This window comes from Canis aureus, chromosome 1 (genome assembly GCF_053574225.1).
Source record: "Canis aureus isolate CA01 chromosome 1, VMU_Caureus_v.1.0, whole genome shotgun sequence".
Lineage (NCBI taxonomy): Eukaryota > Metazoa > Chordata > Mammalia > Carnivora > Canidae > Canis > Canis aureus.
Window position 1 is genome coordinate 47,402,153 of NC_135611.1, and position 18,271 is coordinate 47,420,423.

General features: G+C 41.5%; 1 protein-coding gene across 1 annotated transcript in view; it reads right to left on the reverse strand.

Moving 5' to 3' along the window:
• Window positions 1-17,415, reverse strand: part of TMEM242 (transmembrane protein 242) — a 30,537-nt gene extending 13,122 nt beyond the window's left edge. The window contains exons 1-3 of the mRNA XM_077898227.1: window positions 17,283-17,415; window positions 16,391-16,491; window positions 10,645-10,782 (exon numbers count right to left, since the gene is read on the reverse strand). Coding sequence (XP_077754353.1) covers window positions 10,645-10,782; window positions 16,391-16,491; window positions 17,283-17,370 — 327 coding nt within the window. The 5' untranslated portion in view covers window positions 17,371-17,415. The remainder of the gene's footprint in view (window positions 1-10,644; window positions 10,783-16,390; window positions 16,492-17,282) is intronic.
• Between the last annotated feature and the right edge of the window lie 856 nt (window positions 17,416-18,271).

The window sequence follows — 18,271 nt, forward strand, 5'->3', positions numbered from 1 at the left end:
TGAAACAAAGAAAGTTAAATTCACTGGTGTGTGTTTAAACATCCCAAATCATAGCCAAAAACTGACAAAGCTTAATTTTATGGAGATAGGCTCTATAAAGGTGTGGCTTTATTAATTTACAACAATTATCCTCTGTGGTTGGATTAATAGAAATTATACTGTAGTCCTTGATAACAGTTCTATTCATCCAAAAAAAATAAAAATGACATGAAGGGTATTTTTGTATATGGAAGTTACCTTCAATTTAGGTAAAAACCTAAATTTATCTCAAAAAAGCTTAAGTTACCTTTACAGCCTCAAAACTGCCAGAAGAGATTAACTCCCTGTCGTAATGGTTAAAGATTAGTTTGCCTCAAGACTCCATCTAGGCAAAGAACAGAGCCAGCAGCAGGAAAGGTAGGAAGAGGAATGAGTGCTCAGAGGAGATGAGCAAGGACAAGGCTCAGAGACTAGGAGAACATGGACTTTCAGCATGGCTAGAACTCTTGAGTGCAACACAAAGAAACAGCCAGACTCTCAACCACAGCACTATGGACATGTGCGCTCGATCACTCTTGGTGGGGCCTGTCCAGTGTACAGGATGTTGAGCTGCATACCTGGCCTCTATCCACTAGATGCCAGTAGCATCCCCACAGTTAGGACAACCAAAAATGTCTGTGGATGTTGCCACTGGGGGGAGGGGCAGTCAGAATTGCTCCCATTAAGAACCAGTGGGTTAAAGAATAAGTAAGGGATAAGAGAGGGACCAAACCATTTCAAGGAACTTGGATTTTATTCTCAAGGGAAGAGTGAGCCATTGAAATGGCAGAAAGAGTATGATCAGATTTCATCCAACAGGTGTTTATTGGATACATCCTCTGCGCCAAGCACTGTTACAGGTGCTAAGAATATGACAATGAACAAGACAAATGAAGTCTCTATTAAAATTTACATTCTTTTTGTAAGGACAGATAAAACAAGAAAATGGTCACTATAACTTCATTTTGCAATTGTGCTGTGAAGAGAAGAAAACAGGATACTGTCAGAGAGGAACTGAGTGGTGGGAGTAAAGAGGCTACTTTATTTTACACCAGATGGTCTGGGGAAGCTACTCTGAAGAGATGATATAAGATCCGGCTGAAACTCTAAATGCCAACACAGAGCCTTCCTGGGGAAGGAAGGAGTCTCCTGGAAAAGCTGGAGGAAAAGCCCTGAGGAGGAAGGCCAGTGTGCTGCGGGGGGGGGGGGGGGGGGCGGGGGGGGCGGAGGTGAAGTGGGAGGGCAGACTGTGTGGTGCCAAGAGGAGGTCGGCGAGGCCAGTGGGGCTACATCCCACGAGACTTCTTCACTGGGAGCCACTGAAGAGTTTCTCACAGAGTGACATGACTTGCCTTACACTTTACGAATATCTCCAGCTGCTCAGTGGAGGAAAAGTTCAGGGGAAGGAAAGGAGAGGCCAGGAAGCTTTCAATATGCTAGGCCAGAGGTGAATGTAGGTGGAGCGAGACGAAAGGAGTCAGGCTGTGTTTAGCCGCACAGCCACCGAGCAGGACTTGACCATGGATGACATGAAGGGAATGAAGGGAAAGGAGAGAACCCAAGATGAGTCTCTGGCTTTGGCTGGAATGGCTAGGGGGATGGGAGTGATCCTGGCTGGAAGTGGGAAAGTCAAAGGGAGTAGCAAGCTGGGAGGACAGGGGTGAGGATGCTTAGTCTGGTTAAGACACAGGTTGTTGATGTGCCTCTGAGACACATAACTGATGATGTATAACATGGAGCTGCGGGGTCAATCCAACATCAGATTGTGCAGACTGTTTTAAAATGCTAAGGACTAGCTATGGGACTGAGGGACCGAGCACAGAAGTGGAACATAAGAGTGCAAATACGAAGCCACTGGAAATTCCCATGTTTAGAGTTCGGCCAGCGAGGAGCCGCCAGCAAAGATGTGCAAAAATGGCCAGGGAGGCTGAAGGTGTCTCAGAGGCCAACAGCCAGTGTTTTATGGAGGAGAGAATGTTCAACTGTCAAATGTTGAGAGGTTAAGTCACAGGGTGATGAAGACCTGTGTGTGCCAGCAAGACAGACACTGGGGACCCTGACCAGCAGTTTCCCCCACAGCCAGGAAAGAAGCTGTACTGAGGAGAAAGGGGAGGAGGGGCAGGTGGTGACCATGATAGCACCTTTAGGAAGTCTTTGCCAGGGAAGGGAAGCAGAGGAATGAGCTGAAAGCTTTGGGAGAAAGATGAGTACCCTCAAGACAATCTATAGAGGCGGGGGAAACTTGAACAGTGTGCACGCTGCAGTAGAGGGAAAACTGACAATCAGCAACAGCTGAGGTGATTCTGGGAGCAAGGTCCTTTGGCAGATGGCGCCAGTGGCCTCTGGTAGCAGCAGGGACACCTCACCCATGGTGACATGAAGAGAGGCAGAGTGAGTGGTACAGATGCAGGCAGAAGTCTGGGGAAGATGAAGGCCAGAGCCCTCTTGCAAAGTGTGGATCAGGGACTATGGAGAGGCCAGGCGGGAGGCAGAGAGAACAGGTTACTTGTGACCATCTTGGGGCAGGGAGACACCTCCAACTACAGTGGCTGTGGGGGTGTGCAAAAAGCAAGACTCAGTGAGTGATTAGATAGAGGGGTAGGAAAGAGTGCGGCCATGGACAGAATCAGCTCTTCTCTCTGGGCAGCTCTGTGGATGATGCTACCGTTCACCGTGAGTGATCCAGGAGTAGGATGCAGGGTGGGGATGGGGTAGGGGTCAGTATGTATCAGTTCAGGTGGGAATGCACATGATGCCTACTGGTCATCCAAGAATCCGTGTCCAGGCAAGTGGGTCTGTGAGCAAAGAGCTCAGAGATTAACTACAAACACAGACCTAGCAGCCTTCTGCATGTGGATGGAGCCACCAGAGTGGATGGACCCTGTAAAAAAGAAAATTTAAGGGCAAGGCAAGGAACCTGGCATAAAATTTATAAAATAAGGCAGCAGCATTTTAGAAGTAAATGGGATAGTAGGAAGGAAAAAATAACTTGGAGGATTGAGAAAACTTAACAAAAAGAATAAAGAACTATAAAGGTTGAGACTCCAAAAGCACAAGAGGCAAATAATAACTGATAAATCTGAGTCATCAAAAAGTGAAATTATGTTCAGTATGGTCTACGTTGTGGATACACAGCACATTAAAAAAATTTTCTTCTTAAAATGGTTAGAAATTATTTCAGTCAGGAAAATTCAATTTAAGAGACCACTTCATTATCTGCTATACTGGTAAATTAATAATGATATATATATCAACATATACATGTAAATTTTTTTAATAGATTCTTAAATATTTCTAAGTGACCAACCGATAATAGGTACCCTTTACAACCAAGCTTAGGGGGAAGTGTATGCTATCAGGTCTTCACTCCACAATGCTTTATTTAGAGAGATCTGCTCCTGTGAGTCCAATTTTCTAATGCTCGGTTTAAGAAATAAGGACAAAGAAAAAGAAAATCCAAATGAAATCAAGGATACTTTTCCTCCAGTGGAATAAGGCTGGGAACATTCCTGAGGTGATTAAGCCTAATTTCTATCAGGCTTTGTAACAAGAAGGCTTTCATGGCAGAGCTTATCTTTTCTAGTAATTGTTGCACATTCCCACTTTATAAAATGCTTGGGGCCCTATTTTACTTATAAAAGGGAACTGGTGAGTTTTTAGAAGAGGTATTTTGGCAATATGCCAAAAAAGCTGATTTTTTTTTTTCCTGCCACCTTGGCTTAGGCAAAAACAAAAAACAAAAAAACCCCAGAAAACAAAATACGACATTGGTCATTATCTCCCATTTTAAACTGAGCAAGTGCTTGTGATTTGGTCTTTCTGTCACCAAATTGCTCTTCCACATTACATCGAGTGCCTCTTACCACTGGATGCCAAGCCCATTAGAGCTGCAATGAATGGGAAATAAGGGTTATAGAGATGTTCTTGTCACCTCAGACCTAAATTTAAGTGATGCACAGTGCCACTTCCAATTAATTTAAAAATGATTCCAGGAATATATTCCTCAATGCTTACGCTACCTGAAGGCCCTAAGCTTGACAGAATGATCTGTGCAAGATCACGATGACTCTGTGTGCTGGGTATTCTAGTAAGTACCATCAGAAAGTGGAATCGAGGCGGGGTCTGGTAATCAGAGTAAGGAACTCAAGTTTGCTTCCTGAAGACAGAAGCTGGTAGGGATCTTTGGAAGCTCTCAAATTAGATTAGGCAAGGATGCAGAAGGGACATCATTTAAGTCACTTTTCAGACTTCCCCTGCAAATCCCTCAGAAGTGGCTACCATTACACAATTTGCCAGGAAGCGGATTTGTTTTTAACCTTTGGCTGAAACCAAAGAAAAGTACAAAGCATACAGTCTATTTGCTTCTTAGATATCTTAGAAGTTAAAAACTTCTAAGTTTTTCATAGTTTTATTTACTTTTGTGGCTCTATCATTCACCTACAATGTTGCTTCCTTTAAGACAAATAACTTAAAAATGGTGTAGGAATAAATGTATTTGATACAAGATCTACCAGATGTTGAAATCAGCAAAAAGTCAAAAGAAAAAGATTTTACTCTAATTAGCAAAAGCCCATGTAGCTGGTCATAAGATCATTAAGAAAGGAACATAAACATTAACATAAAAAGTATACTTTAGCAGCAGCTATCAAAAAGGGCTGGAGGGATCCCTGGGTGGCGCAGCGGTTTGGCGCCTGCCTTTGGCCCAGGGCGCGATCCTGGAGACCCGGGATCGAATCCCACATCGGGCTCCAGGTGCATGGAGCCTGCTTCTCCCTCTGCCTGTCTCTCTTTCTCTCCCTCTCTCTGTGACTATCATAAATAAATAAAAAAATTAAAAAAAAAAAAAAGGGCTGGAGAAAATAAATTTTATTAGAATGAATCCAGTATTATCCTAGAGGAAAGACATAATGTTACTTCTCTGAAAGGATATTTTGTAGAAGAGGAGAGATAAATGCCAATTTTGGGAGTATTTAAGGCCTGTTTGTTTTTACATGCTTTACCTTCTGTTTTTCAGGAAAAGGAAGCCTGGGCTCTTGGGAAAGCAACAACCTCTATCAGCAGATCGGGTGGCAACATGGGCTGGAGAGATGAGTAAGACTTCAATCACAGATTATTTGCATAAAAGCCTTTATAGTAGCAGGGACTTCAGAGAGATGCGTAAAGGAAGAAAAAGATTATTTTCCATCTATCAGATTGGCAAACATTTCAAAGAGAAGCCACGAATGGCAAGGGTGCTAGGAAACCTGTATGTGCTGTCAGTATCTTCTAGATGTATAAACTTCATACTTAGTGATAGATATCAAAAACATTTTTTAAATGCCCTTGGATTCAACAATAACATCATCTGTCTTTAGGACAAATTTCCTGACCAAGAAAAGTACAAAAAGATGCATGCCTGCAGAGAGAGGTTCACTATGGTGTTTTAACAGTGAAAAATTACAATCTAAATGCTATTGGCAGGAGACTGATTAAGTAAATTATAATATAATGGAGTACCATGTAGCCATTAAAAGTGATGGAGATTTATATACTCCACTGTGCAAAGATGTTCTTGTGGCTATTCAGTGAAAAAAGGTTCCAGAATAGAACAGTAAAACAACATTTAGATACAATTATATGAATATGCTTACAGAAAGTCTGAAGGGATGTTCTTATTGTAACAAATGATTACAACTCAGTGAGATTTCTGGTGATTTTTGTCTCCTTTTTTGTACTTTTCTACTTTAACACTGAGTACATAATTTACAAAAAAATCACAAAGCTATCTTTGTTTTAAAAAAGACAGGTCCTAAACATGTTTTTCTTTAAAAACAAGCAGAATGTGTAAATAAAGGCAAACATCTCTTATTCCTTGGTAAAAAACTAAACTAAAAATGCCCTTTATTTATAAGTTACTTTTTACATTTAAGTCTCTGGACAATTTAAAGTATTTCACAATAACTAAAAAATGTTTTGATTCATAGTTTTATTTACTATAAATAAGGTTTAGTTCCTGTGAGGTTTTAGTTCCTGTGAGGGCAACAATTATAAATTATGCCAATTCTAACTACACCAGGTATCATGAATGTATTATTAAGTACAAGGCACAGTAAATGTAAGCTATGGTGATTCTGACCAGTACTCTGAGACAGCCTCACCTCCAACAAATGTTGAACAAGATGAGTTCACAGGCATAAAAAGCCCTAATGCTCCCAGTCATATCAATCAGGAATTATTTATATATCCAGTATCTTTCCTTCTAAGGGGAGAAAAAAAAGACGTAATAGTCTAACCATAAATGCACTCACTCTTTTCAGAAATCCTTTCAAGTATCAATACTTAATATAAATATGAAAAGGTACAAAAATTAAGTCTTTGTGCTTGAGTGACATAATTATAAGTGGCAGGGTTTTTTTTCCCCAGAGATTGTTTATTTGAGAGAGGAGAGAGAGTGCATAAGCAAGGAGAGGAACAGAGGGAGAGGGAGAAACAGACTCCCTAATGAGCAGGGAGCCTGATGTGGGATCATGACCTGAGTGCAAGGCAGATGCTTAACAGACTGAGCCACCCAGGTACCCTGCTTTTTCTTTTGATAATTGGGGAATTACTAGTTGGTATCTCTAGAGATCCTTATTTACTCACTGACAAGCATTTATCTCAACTATTCTAAACTGAAAATACCTGCTCCTAATAGAAATGATCTAATCATACTGTCATAGTGTGAACCTGGCTTGAACATGGCAGTCTCCTAGGATCATTTGGGGATCATCAGCTGCAGTAGGGGACCACAGGCCCATCATAAATGCTCATTCTTTTCACAATTAAGTTACTGTTATAAAGTTAATGCCATCTCAGCCATAATCAGATGATAAAATACTATAAGTCAAAGTAATTGATGAATCCATACTAAGGAATCAGGCCTTGCTTGCTGGCCCACAACACTGCTCAGCAGGCGGGAAAGGGTGAGACAATCCGAGGATGAATTTGGATTGGTTCCTATACGAAGGCAGGGAGGCTCCCACCTTAAATCCTGGGTATGCCTACTGGCTTCAGTCAGCTTACCAGATAGCCTCTACTAGCTCTCCTTTTGTGGAATCTCTAAATGATAGACTATTGGTAAAATATAAACTTATATCTGATATATTATACATGTTCTATGTGAATGAAATTCCATAATAACTATGAATAAACAAAGCATAAATTCAAAATATTTTTAAGGAACTGAATAGCTTAGCTTCAAGCATTTCAGCATGCCCTCGGTTAGCCAGCAGATGTAGCTGTGAATTAAAATAAGGAATGTGAACTGAGCTCTTTCAGCCAGTAGATGGAACCCTGCTTTTTTTTTGAACTAGGTTTATCTTGATTTAATACAATTCAAGGTTGCTACCAACAATTATTTGAACTGGGACTGATTTTGATTTACCTGAATTTACCTAGAATGATCATATCAATTATTTATTGAGTGCACAGATCTGGGCCATTTCTGTCCAGCATTTTCTAAGATTGTTTTCTTCAGTCATGGAAAGATAACTGAGGACTCAGAGCAACCTCATAATTATCCTCAAAACTCAATGCAGAACTGAGATATACCATATTGCTTTCCACAAGACTCACATTGGGTCATATAATAAGAGTTTGCTTACAGAGTCTTAAAACCAAAGCCTTTCCATAATAACAGTCTACTGGGGAGCCCTGTCTTGGCACAGTGCCTGGCTCAAGGTAGGCCCACATATATCTTCTGAATGAACAAATTAATAAACACCACTGCTTTTAAAAGGTATGCTCTTGAAAAACTATCAGTTGTTGATTTTTCTGCGAGACTTCTTAGATGTGGAGATCAAATTGATATTCCTAAGGACCTCCAGGTAGGGAGAGAGTATATTTGTATTCTCATGCTTTACTTAAAGACATGAAGATATAAAAAGATTCCAAGTGTCCTTTTATTCAGTAGTGCAGATCAGAAAATAATCTTTCTTGCCGAACTATTTTATTTAGGCCATAATCCTCCTATTGGTGCCATAAAAAGAAGTTCACATTCTAAGAAACTAGAATAGCACCAGATAGCCCATAAAGCCCAAGTTCTTGAGCATAGAACTTAATCTAAATAACCTAATTTTGTTGGTCAATGAAAATTTGGATTGATTCATTATGACTCTTCTTATTCAAAGGCTATTTTTATGTTAAAATACCTTAAAACTGTATTACTCAGTTTATGACCTACATGACTAAGTTCTGGAAATACCACCTATCAATTCCATGAAGTCAATATAGAGTGCTAACAGACCACCATTTTTATAGAAACTAAAAGCTTAATAATCTTATTATTAAATATTTCATGCCCTCAATTATATTTCACATGTAGTCAAAGAAGTTTTGTGATCTTCTAGGCAGCTGTGCTTAATTTTTAGCATAAATTAAAAAAAAATTTTTAGCATAAATTAATAAAAATAAAATCTAATACTATTTTTTTAAAAAGGTAGTATTACTGTTAAAGCAATACATATTAAAGAAACAAACAGAAAAGTAAAATAAAAAATTCACCCGCACACCCATAATTCATTCACATATTTCTACTGGACATATTTCCCCCCCAGTTTTTTCCACTTATTTTCAAATAACTGCTCTCATATTTTATATACAAATAAATCCTGCTTTACCATTATACTCTAAGCATTTTTCAACTGAAGATGAAGGCTAAAAGGAGGGCTTCTCTTTTATGAGGAAAGAATGGCTGGTCATAGCTGACTGATGTTAATTACAATGGTGGAAGTGAGGCCCATATTAAAGATACCCAGTAGGGACGCCTGGGTGGCTCAGCGGTTGAGCGTCTGCCTTTGGCTCAGCACGTGATCTTGGGATCTGAGATGGAGTCCCACATCAGGCTCCCTGCAATGAGCCTGCTTCTCTCTCTGCCTATGTCTGCCTCTCTCTAACTCTCATAAATAAATAAAATAAAATCTCAAAAAAATACTTAAAAAAAAAAGATACCCAGTAAAACCTGTCAAGTTATCAAGAATGTGTAGATCACATCATAATCAACATCAAATTTACAACATCCCTCCTCTCATCCTAGCTCCTTCCAACTACTCCTTTATTTCCTACCTTAGCTAGGGGAGGTAACATTGGAAAAAAAATCTAGCTTCTAAAGACTGTCAGATTTGGATCCAAATCTTGACTCTGTCAATTACAAGCTGTGTGATTTTGGACAAGTGACCTAACCTCTCTGAATCCCAATTTCCACTATCTGCTTCATAGTTATTGTGAAGGTTAAATAGTCTGCTATGTCAAAAATGTCTGGTACAATGCCTGCAATGGAAGGACAGATTTTATACTGGTCAAAAGCAAAATTGAAGTAACAAAAAAATCATCACAAATCTTCAGTTACAAGTTTTCTAACTTTTCTAGGTAAACACAACTTTATCATTATAAACAATTACTAGCCAGCAGTTATGTCAAAAATAAAGGTTAATCAGACCAGGAGAAAAGCAACATTTGCCTATTAGTATATTTTGAGTGGAAAGTACAATAACTGCCTATGTTCAGTTATGATTAAACCCAATGTGAAAAACTCAGTAATGCCAATAATATTACTTATCACTCCCTCTCCGTTGCAATTTTCCCCTCTCTACTGAGTCAATCTCATCAGCACACTCACATGCTATTAATTCTCCCAACATAAAAACAAAAAACCAAACACCTCTCAATCTCACTCCCCTTCCAATGACCCCATCTCTTTCTTTCTCTGTAAAGCAGAGCTCAAAATGTATCTATACATATCATCCCTCTCCTCCCTTCTCTTTTGGATCCACTTCACCTAAGGCTTTACCCACCAAGACCTGCTACTTTGTTAACTTGGCGAACTACTGAGTCTCATCTGATAGGACTTAACCTTAGTATACACCCTCTTCACCTGGCGTCCAAGTCACCATTCTTCTGGTTCTCCCTGGTTTTCTCCTTTGGTAGGGAAATATCTTTGCTAATTTCCTCTGTATTTTCCAATCTCTCAACCTTGGGAGTGCCCAGAGCTCCTTCCTCAGACCTCTTTTCTCTCTACATTCAATGCCTTGATGAGCTCATCTGATCCCCTGTCTCTGAATACTATCCACATCCTGAAGAGCCTCAAATTTATATCTTTACTTTGTGCTGCTCCTCTGAATTCCAAACTTCTATAGCTAACTGCTTTCTTGACTCTCCACTTAGTTATCTAACAGATATTTCAAATTCACAGGCCCCAAACTGAGCTTTTGACATTGTCCCTGACCACCTGTTTCCTGGTCGCCATCCATCTTCTAGCTGCTCAGGCCAAAAGCCTTGGAGATCCCTGATGACGTTTTCTTCTCCCACCTCTCACATCCGACGTATAACAAGTCATTGTTGACTCTACCTTCAAAATACATCTAGAACCTCTTTTGTCAACGGCACCATTGCCACCTATTCCAAACTGCCAAACTACCTGTCACAAATAGCCTGGTCTACAGAACGTCCTACCAGTAGTTTTAAAAAAAGCCAAACATTCCCAACATATAGCTTTTTAGCTTAGAGTATAAATTATATATATACACACATACTCTTTTTGAAAATAAGGCATATTTAGACCACAGAAAGTAGAACATTCCAGATACCAATCACAGGATTGGAGTTACTTACACTGTGAACTCCTAAAGCCTTCCAGACAGCAAAGCTGATCACACCAACCCCACACCATGCATAAAGGGAGCCCCAACCCAAGGCTCGCAAGGCAAGGGAAGACCCACTCTCTGGTAAGGCAGCCGTGGCCATACTTCCCTGCAATGAAGACAGAAAGGAAAAATCATTATTAGTTTGGAAATTCATGACTGTATGAATTTTACCCTAATTTTGGGAAGCCAGACCAACCCGCTTTCAAATACCAGCTTTTCTATTTAATAAGTTCGAGACTTAAGTCACAAGTCACAAGTTCTCTGATTGATAGGTATTTGAGTAGGCAGGGCATTGCCAGGAGCTGTGCTAGGTACTAGAGACAAAAAGGGAAGTAGGGTAACTTCTTCCTAAAGATTTTAATCACCCCCATGGGAGGAGGAGGGGGAGTGGGGACCTGGGAGAGGGGGGAGGACACAGACACATAAAAGTTAATTATGATCTAAATGGGATGTGTAACAATAGAACCATACATATAGGGCACCATGGTCCCAGAGGATGATACCTAATCTATTGTTGTAATTAGAGGAAGCTTTAAGGAGGAGTTCTTCAAAGAAGTGAGCTAATCTAAGTCACTGCAAAGACTTTAAAATGTATACGCTAAATGCAGGGTATGTAGAAGAAACTCAGCTTAGGGTAGCTATTAATGAGAAACTAGAAAATAAACGATTCTCCTCTTGGGTTTCAAGGCGTCATAAAAAGTAAAAACCTATAACCATCATAACTAAACAACTTTCAGACTACCAGCATACAAACTTGACTGAAGAATAGGAATGCAATGCATGCTTCAAAAGGGAATAACCGCCCCATCACTGAAGGCACTGAGCTAGACTCAGTATTTGCTGACTTTAACACTTTTTTGTAATATACCTGAGACCTAACCAGATTTTCAAGAGATGTTTCTTTAGCTATTTTCTATGATAAAAACAAGTCTTATCCTCTTTTTCATGTTGTTGTAATTTCAGAGTGGTTCTCTAGATACCACAGATCTCACATAAATTCACTTACTTCTAACTGGCCTGAATTTTCATACAGAAGCAGTAACATTAACCAAGTATTGTTTTTTTTTTTTTTTTTAAAGATTTTATTTATTTATTCATGAGAGACACAGAGAGAGAGAGAGGCGGAGACACAGGCAGGGGGAGAAGCAGGCTCGACGTGGGACTCAATCCTGGGTCTCCAGGATCAGGCCCTGGGCTGAAGGTGGCGCTAAACCACTGAGCCACCAGGGCTGCCCAACCAAGTATTGTTAAACCGGGGTCAATTTAAGTGCCTACATTTTATTTTAGAAACTTAAGTTAAAAATTCCTTATTTCCTTGGGAAGGATAGAAATTATGTATGTATTATATACATACATGTGTTTTTAAACACCACCTTAGGTTACATTTTCCTCTCTTTATTCAATGAAGGACAAAGAAAAATGAATGTTCATTTGGCACTTACTATTGCCTTTCAACTCCCAGTTTTCTAGCGGGAGACTCAGCTTAAGATAATGCAGTCAAGGCTTTAAAGAAATGATGACCATTCTCCTGAAATAATAGAGCAGTGTAGGCAGTCTCCAACTAAAAGGTCATCATCTTAAAGTCCTGAGTTGCAATCTGAATCTGTATTAAAATGAACACCTAGATTCCTAGATTCCATAGATTCCAGGCTAGTGGACAGAAATCTTTTTTTTTTTTTTTTACAGAGAGGCAGAGACATAGGCAATAGGCAGAGGGAGAAGCAGGCTCCCTGTGGGGAGCCAGATGCAGGACTCAATCCCAGGAGCCTGGGATCATGCCCAGAGCTGAAGGCAGATGCTGAACCACTGAGCCACCCAACAAAAGTCTATTTAAAAAAAAAAAAAAGATTTTATTTATTTATTCATGAGAGACACAGAGACCGAGAGAGGCACAGAATACACAGAGGGAGATGCAGGCTCCATGCAGGGAGCCTGATGCAGGACTCGATCCCGGGTCTCCAGGATCACACCCTGGGCTGAAGGCGGCACTAAACCACTGAGCCACCCGGGCTGCCCCAGAAGTCTATTTTTTTTAAATTTACATTTAAAAAGGCTAAAAATAGAATAATTCTTTCTCCAAAAATAATCAAAGATGTTAAGAATAGCATGGTGAGCAAGTCATTTAATCCATGTATGCCTCAGTTAAATGGGGACATTAAAATAACAGTATCCCATAGGGTTGTGATAAGGCTTCAATGAACCCTAATCCTTACAGCAGCAGCTAGCACGTGGTAAGCATTCAAATGCTACATGTTATTATCACTATCAATGACAGAGAAAACTGCCAGGCAGTAACTATGAAGTATACTGCCTAAGTGGTATTCTTAAACTGGCACTTGCTCAGTGTAAATGCATTAACTGCTCCAGAACCTCTGAGCCTCTCTGAGTCTGGATCAATGGTAATGCCCTAATTCAAATATTTCCCCAGAGGGGAGGCAGAACTTTGCACAACACATTTAACCATCCAGAACAGTGGTTCTCAAACTTTCTGGCCTCAGGATCCATTTATACTTGGATCTCAAAAGAGTTCTGATTATGTGTGTTATACTTGTTAATATTTAATATATTAGAAATTAAAACTAAGAAATTCTTAATTTTTTTTCTTTTTAAGATTTATTTATTCATAAAACACAGAGAGAGAGAGAGAAGCAGTGACGCAGACAGAGGGAGAAGCAGGCTCCCTGTGGGGAGTCCGATGGGAGACTCAATCCCAGGACCCCGGGGATCATGCCCTGGGCCAAAGGTAAGCGCCCAACTACTAGGCCACACAGGTGTCCCAAAATTCTTAAATTTTAAGTATTAATTCATTTAAAAATAAACCCAATATAGATTAATATAAACCTATTTTTATGAAAACAACTTTCTTACAAAACAAAAGAATTTAATTCAAGGAGGCAATGTTTTACATTTCGATTAATCTTTTAAAATGTTTGGCTTAACAAAGGACAGATGAATTTTCATAAATGCTTCTGTATTCAATCTGCTGCAATATGTTTTTTGGTTGAAGAACTTGAATAAAATCCAGCCTTACAGAGATCTGTGGTTGGAAAAAGGACAAGTATTTTAATAGCCTTCCTTCCTTGATGTTCTACCAAAACTTCCCAAATAGCTGCATGCACTGTAGAATCTGAAGTCACACTGATGAGTTTTCTGTACTTTGCTACACTGAAATCCATTAGTCTATTTTGTATTTCGAATGGGCCTTTTATCCATGCATTATGATCATTCAGAAAATATTGATTTACCAAGTTATGCAGACCTTTCCAATGTTGACACCATTTATTAAATATTTAATATTTCACATCATAAATATTACCACCAATCTCCTCAGAAAAACCTTTAAGTACTGAGCAGTTATTAAGCTCACAATGACAGATACAAGTTTCCTAAGATCTAATTTTCACTTGCAAGCTCCAATTTTATCATTGGCAACAGAAACTGACAAGTACTTGCTTGAAGAGATGACATTGGGCTCATTTTGTTCATTTTGAAGAAAATGTCTGACAAATACCCACTTCTGAATAACTATAGTTTGTCAGTTGTTCTTTCAAATAAAAATGGTTATTACATGAAAAAAAAAAGCAGCTAGTTCAGCATGCAACTTAATCATAAATTGCTTATCCTGGAGAAAACCATCTTTCTTTGAAATAAATCAGAAGTGCTTTATGTGCAATTCCCATTTCTTCATGTAGAATATTAAAGAGGGATATTCAAAGGTTAATATTTAATAAAATTAATAATTTTACTGCTATAACAAAGATATTCTTATGCCGTGAGGTTTTGTTTTTTTTTTTTTTTTAAACTGTAGATGCGGGCACCTGGGTGGCTTAGTGGTTGAGCACCTGCCTTTGGCTCAGGGCGTGATCCCAGGATCCTGGGATCGAGTCCCACATTGGGCTCCTTGCATGGAGCCTGCTTCTCTCTCTGTCTCTCTCATGAATAAATAAAATCTTTAAAAAATAAAAAGAATAAATTGCCGATGCATGGTAATGAAGAACACAATGCCTGCTAGTAGTTTGGTGCCACTACCGTAATTACACCAAGGCACCAACAGTTTTACTCCTACATGCTTCTCTACCATTAGCACAAATGTCTTGGTATTATGAAAAGTTTGGACCTTATAGACCCCCCCCCCCCCCCCAGGAGTTTCCTAGGATCCCTAGGGTTCTATGGACCACAGATTGAAAACCACCATGTTTGATGGGGCATATGTGATAATCAAATCACAGAACCACAAAATAGAATATTAAATTGTAAATGTGGGTATGTGTTTTTTTTCCTGAGAATCCCTAGCTTTCATCAGATTTTCAGAAAGGTCTATAACCCAAAGGTTAACATGGTAATGTAAGCTTAGAAATCAACGCAAATTGTTAAAGCATCACTATCAGTTAGGCTTTACTGATTTCTGCTACAAGATATATTTCTGCACTGAAAATATTCTATAATACAGGGGGAAAATGACCACAAGTTTCACCACAGTGATTTGGGTAGCTCCATTTAAGCCCTTAGTAATCAGATGGGGACCAAAAGCACTTTTAAATGTGGTCTTTTTCCTTTACAGTATTTACAATGCTTAAGTATGATATCAGATTATTAAAAATACCAGTAGAATGGGAACTTGACTGGTTTATGATATTTCACATAAAACTGTTCTTCAAACATCGAATTGTAATTTTATAGTTAATTGTGTAAATATTTGTTTGATATCTTATCTCTTGCACCAGATGCTAGCTTCCTGAAGGGCAGATGTTTTGTTCATTTTTATATCTCTTGGACTTGGCTAGCACAGTGCCTGACACATAAAAGATCCCAAGTTAACATTTGTTGAAGCAATGAAATGATGGATAAGTAAGTCATGTGGGATGGAGAGGGCAGAGACAGGACAACACATGCAAAAAAAGTAATACAAGTCAATGAGAAGAAAAATACTCATCAACTGGGGATATGACCACATGAGTGATTACTCAATCTTGCTCATGGAGTAAGAATTTTCTGGCATAAGTAGATTATGGTCATTCAACCCAAACTGAGCACTTATGTGTCAGGCACCTTTCTGGGGAGTGGAGCCACAGTAGCACACAAGCATGTGTAATCTCTGGGTTCCAGGGGCTGACCCACGTTTTTCATTAATATAAGATGCACTTTACTTCAACAATTTAATATTTTTGAAATAGAAATGCCTCTGGTGGGGTGCCTGGCTGGTTCTGTGAGTAGAGCATGAAAACTCTTGATCGTGAGGTTGTGTCTTCAAGCCCCATACTGGGTACAGAGCTTACTGAAATAAATAAATAAATAAATAAATAAATAAATAAATAAATAAATAAATAAATAAGAAATGCCTCTGGCAATTAGTTTTGTGTCAAGAATTTAACTGGCATCATTTTTTTTTACGGTACATAAACTATTGGGCCCTCTTATAACTAATAGGGAATTACCCAGCTTTAGATTTAGTCATGTTGTGAATAGGAAATGTACTGGATGAGCTTTCAAAGTCTTGTTCTGCTAAAATTTAAGAAAGCACATAATTAAAGACTTCTTTCTAAATGAAAATAAAGAATTGATTAATTTATATGCTTCCTGAATCTATGAGGTGGATATAGGCTTACTTCTTAAAACCATATGAAAGGCCACCAACGTTTTCTTTACTTCTATGCACAACAGCTAATTATCTGTAAACAGTAACTGTGCTAGGAATGGCTTTCCGAGTCACAAACCTTATTGAACCATTCAGGGCTTTTCTTTTTAGCCAATGACAATGTTGTAACAAATCCAGCTAGCATTCCTGCGGCAGCCACAGTTCCAAGGAAAACTCCACCTGCCAAAAGGTTTTTTTTTCGGGGGGGGGGGGGGAGAAGGGGGAGGGTGGAGGGCGTGGAGGGTGAGGAGAGAGATTAAAGAAAAAAAAAACACACCTTAAGTTAAAAAGACGTACCCAGGTAAGTTCAGACACTATTTAGATTTTAAGGGGATCCCTGGGTGGCGCAGCGGTTTAGCACCTGCCTGCAGCCCAGGGCGTGGTCCTGGGGTCCCGGGATCGGGATCAAGTCCCACACTGGGCTCCCTGCGTGGAGCCTGCTTCTCCCTCAGCCTCTCTCTGTCTCCCATGAATAAATAAAATCTTAAAAAAAATTAGATTTTAAGTCACTTTTGAAATTTGAGAAGCGATAGCTAGGCAGCTCTTGCCAAAGGTAACCTCATGGCCTCTAGTTCTGCGGGGTCGTTCCCGGGCGCTGAGAACGGGCGCAGGGTCCCTTCCCCGCCCTTCTTCCCCTTCTCCGGGGGCGGGGTGGGGGGTGGGGGGTGAGGGGCAGGGGCTTGAAGTCTCTCCCGGGGAGGAAAACCAGATAGTGCGACCTAGAAAGGGGGACGGCACGAGAGAAACTAGAGGGGATGGTGGGAAGGTAGCGCACGGGACGCCTCGCGGGACCAGCCACCCGGCCCAGGGGAGGTTCCACCGCGCACGACCCCGGACAGGCCGGTCCCCTCCAGGTAAACTCGGGGGGCGGGGCCAGGAAGGTCTCCCAGGGCCAGGTGGGTGGGAACGGCGGCTCCAGCGCGGGCCCCGGGACAGTCGCTCCGACTCCAGCACCCCTCACCACACCACACCTTTCACCAGGAAAAGTCGATCGTCTGCGGACCCCGGAGGCTCGAGGCTCGAGGACGGCTGCCCGGACCCAGCACCTGCCGTGTCCATGTTTAGGGACCTCCACGACCGCGTCCCACGCCCACTAGGGTCCGGGGGAGGCAGGCGCGAGGCGGAGGAGAAAGGTTCCGCTACCACCTCTCCCGGTGCGTCCTGAATACTGGTCCGGAACGCCCGCCGACCCCTGACCCTCTCTCTCCTCCTCCCGCTCCTCCTCGCGGTGCGCCCACCCCAGCCCCGGGGGCGGTGTCCTCGCAGGTTGGGTCGTCGGCTGCCCGGCGGGGCTGACCGCGGCGGCCAGCGCGGCGTCCCTCTGGCACGCACAGTGCTCCGCTCGGACTCTAGGAGGCAGCGAGCGGTCGCGAAGGCGCCGCGGCCCGGGCGGCGCGGGCTCGAGTCCCTGGAGCTCCGCGTCGGGATCGGCCTGACGTCACGTCCAGGACGTCCGCCGGCGCCCGTGCGTCACGAGCCTGAGAAGGCGGGTCTCGGTCTTCGCTGTGCGCTCTCCCGGGAAGTCTGCAAGCGGTCGTCGCTTTGGGTGGAAGTGACAGGTTTTTATCCCCGGAGGAGAGCCAGCCCAGCAGCTGCGCTGTGACACCCCTCCGTCCCCGCACTTTGATGGACGGACCTAGCAGGAGAGGTGGCCGGCCGTCCCGCTGCCCCCGGGGGAGAGAGACCGCCGAGGAGGACGCGGGGCTGCCTGGAGCCCTTCTCGCGGCCCCCAGCGCGCCTGGGCTTCCCCGTCGGCGGCCGCTGGCCTGCGGTGCTGCAGCCTGTAGAAGGTCACCGGCAGCAAGAGGCTGGGACACAGACGCATGACATCATCTTTTAAAATGTGACAATCTGTCATTTGTTCATTCTGCACACACACACACAAGCCCGAACTTCTTGAGGGTGGGGATGAAGTTTTTAAAAAAGATTTTATTTATTCATTCATGAGACAGAGAGAGAG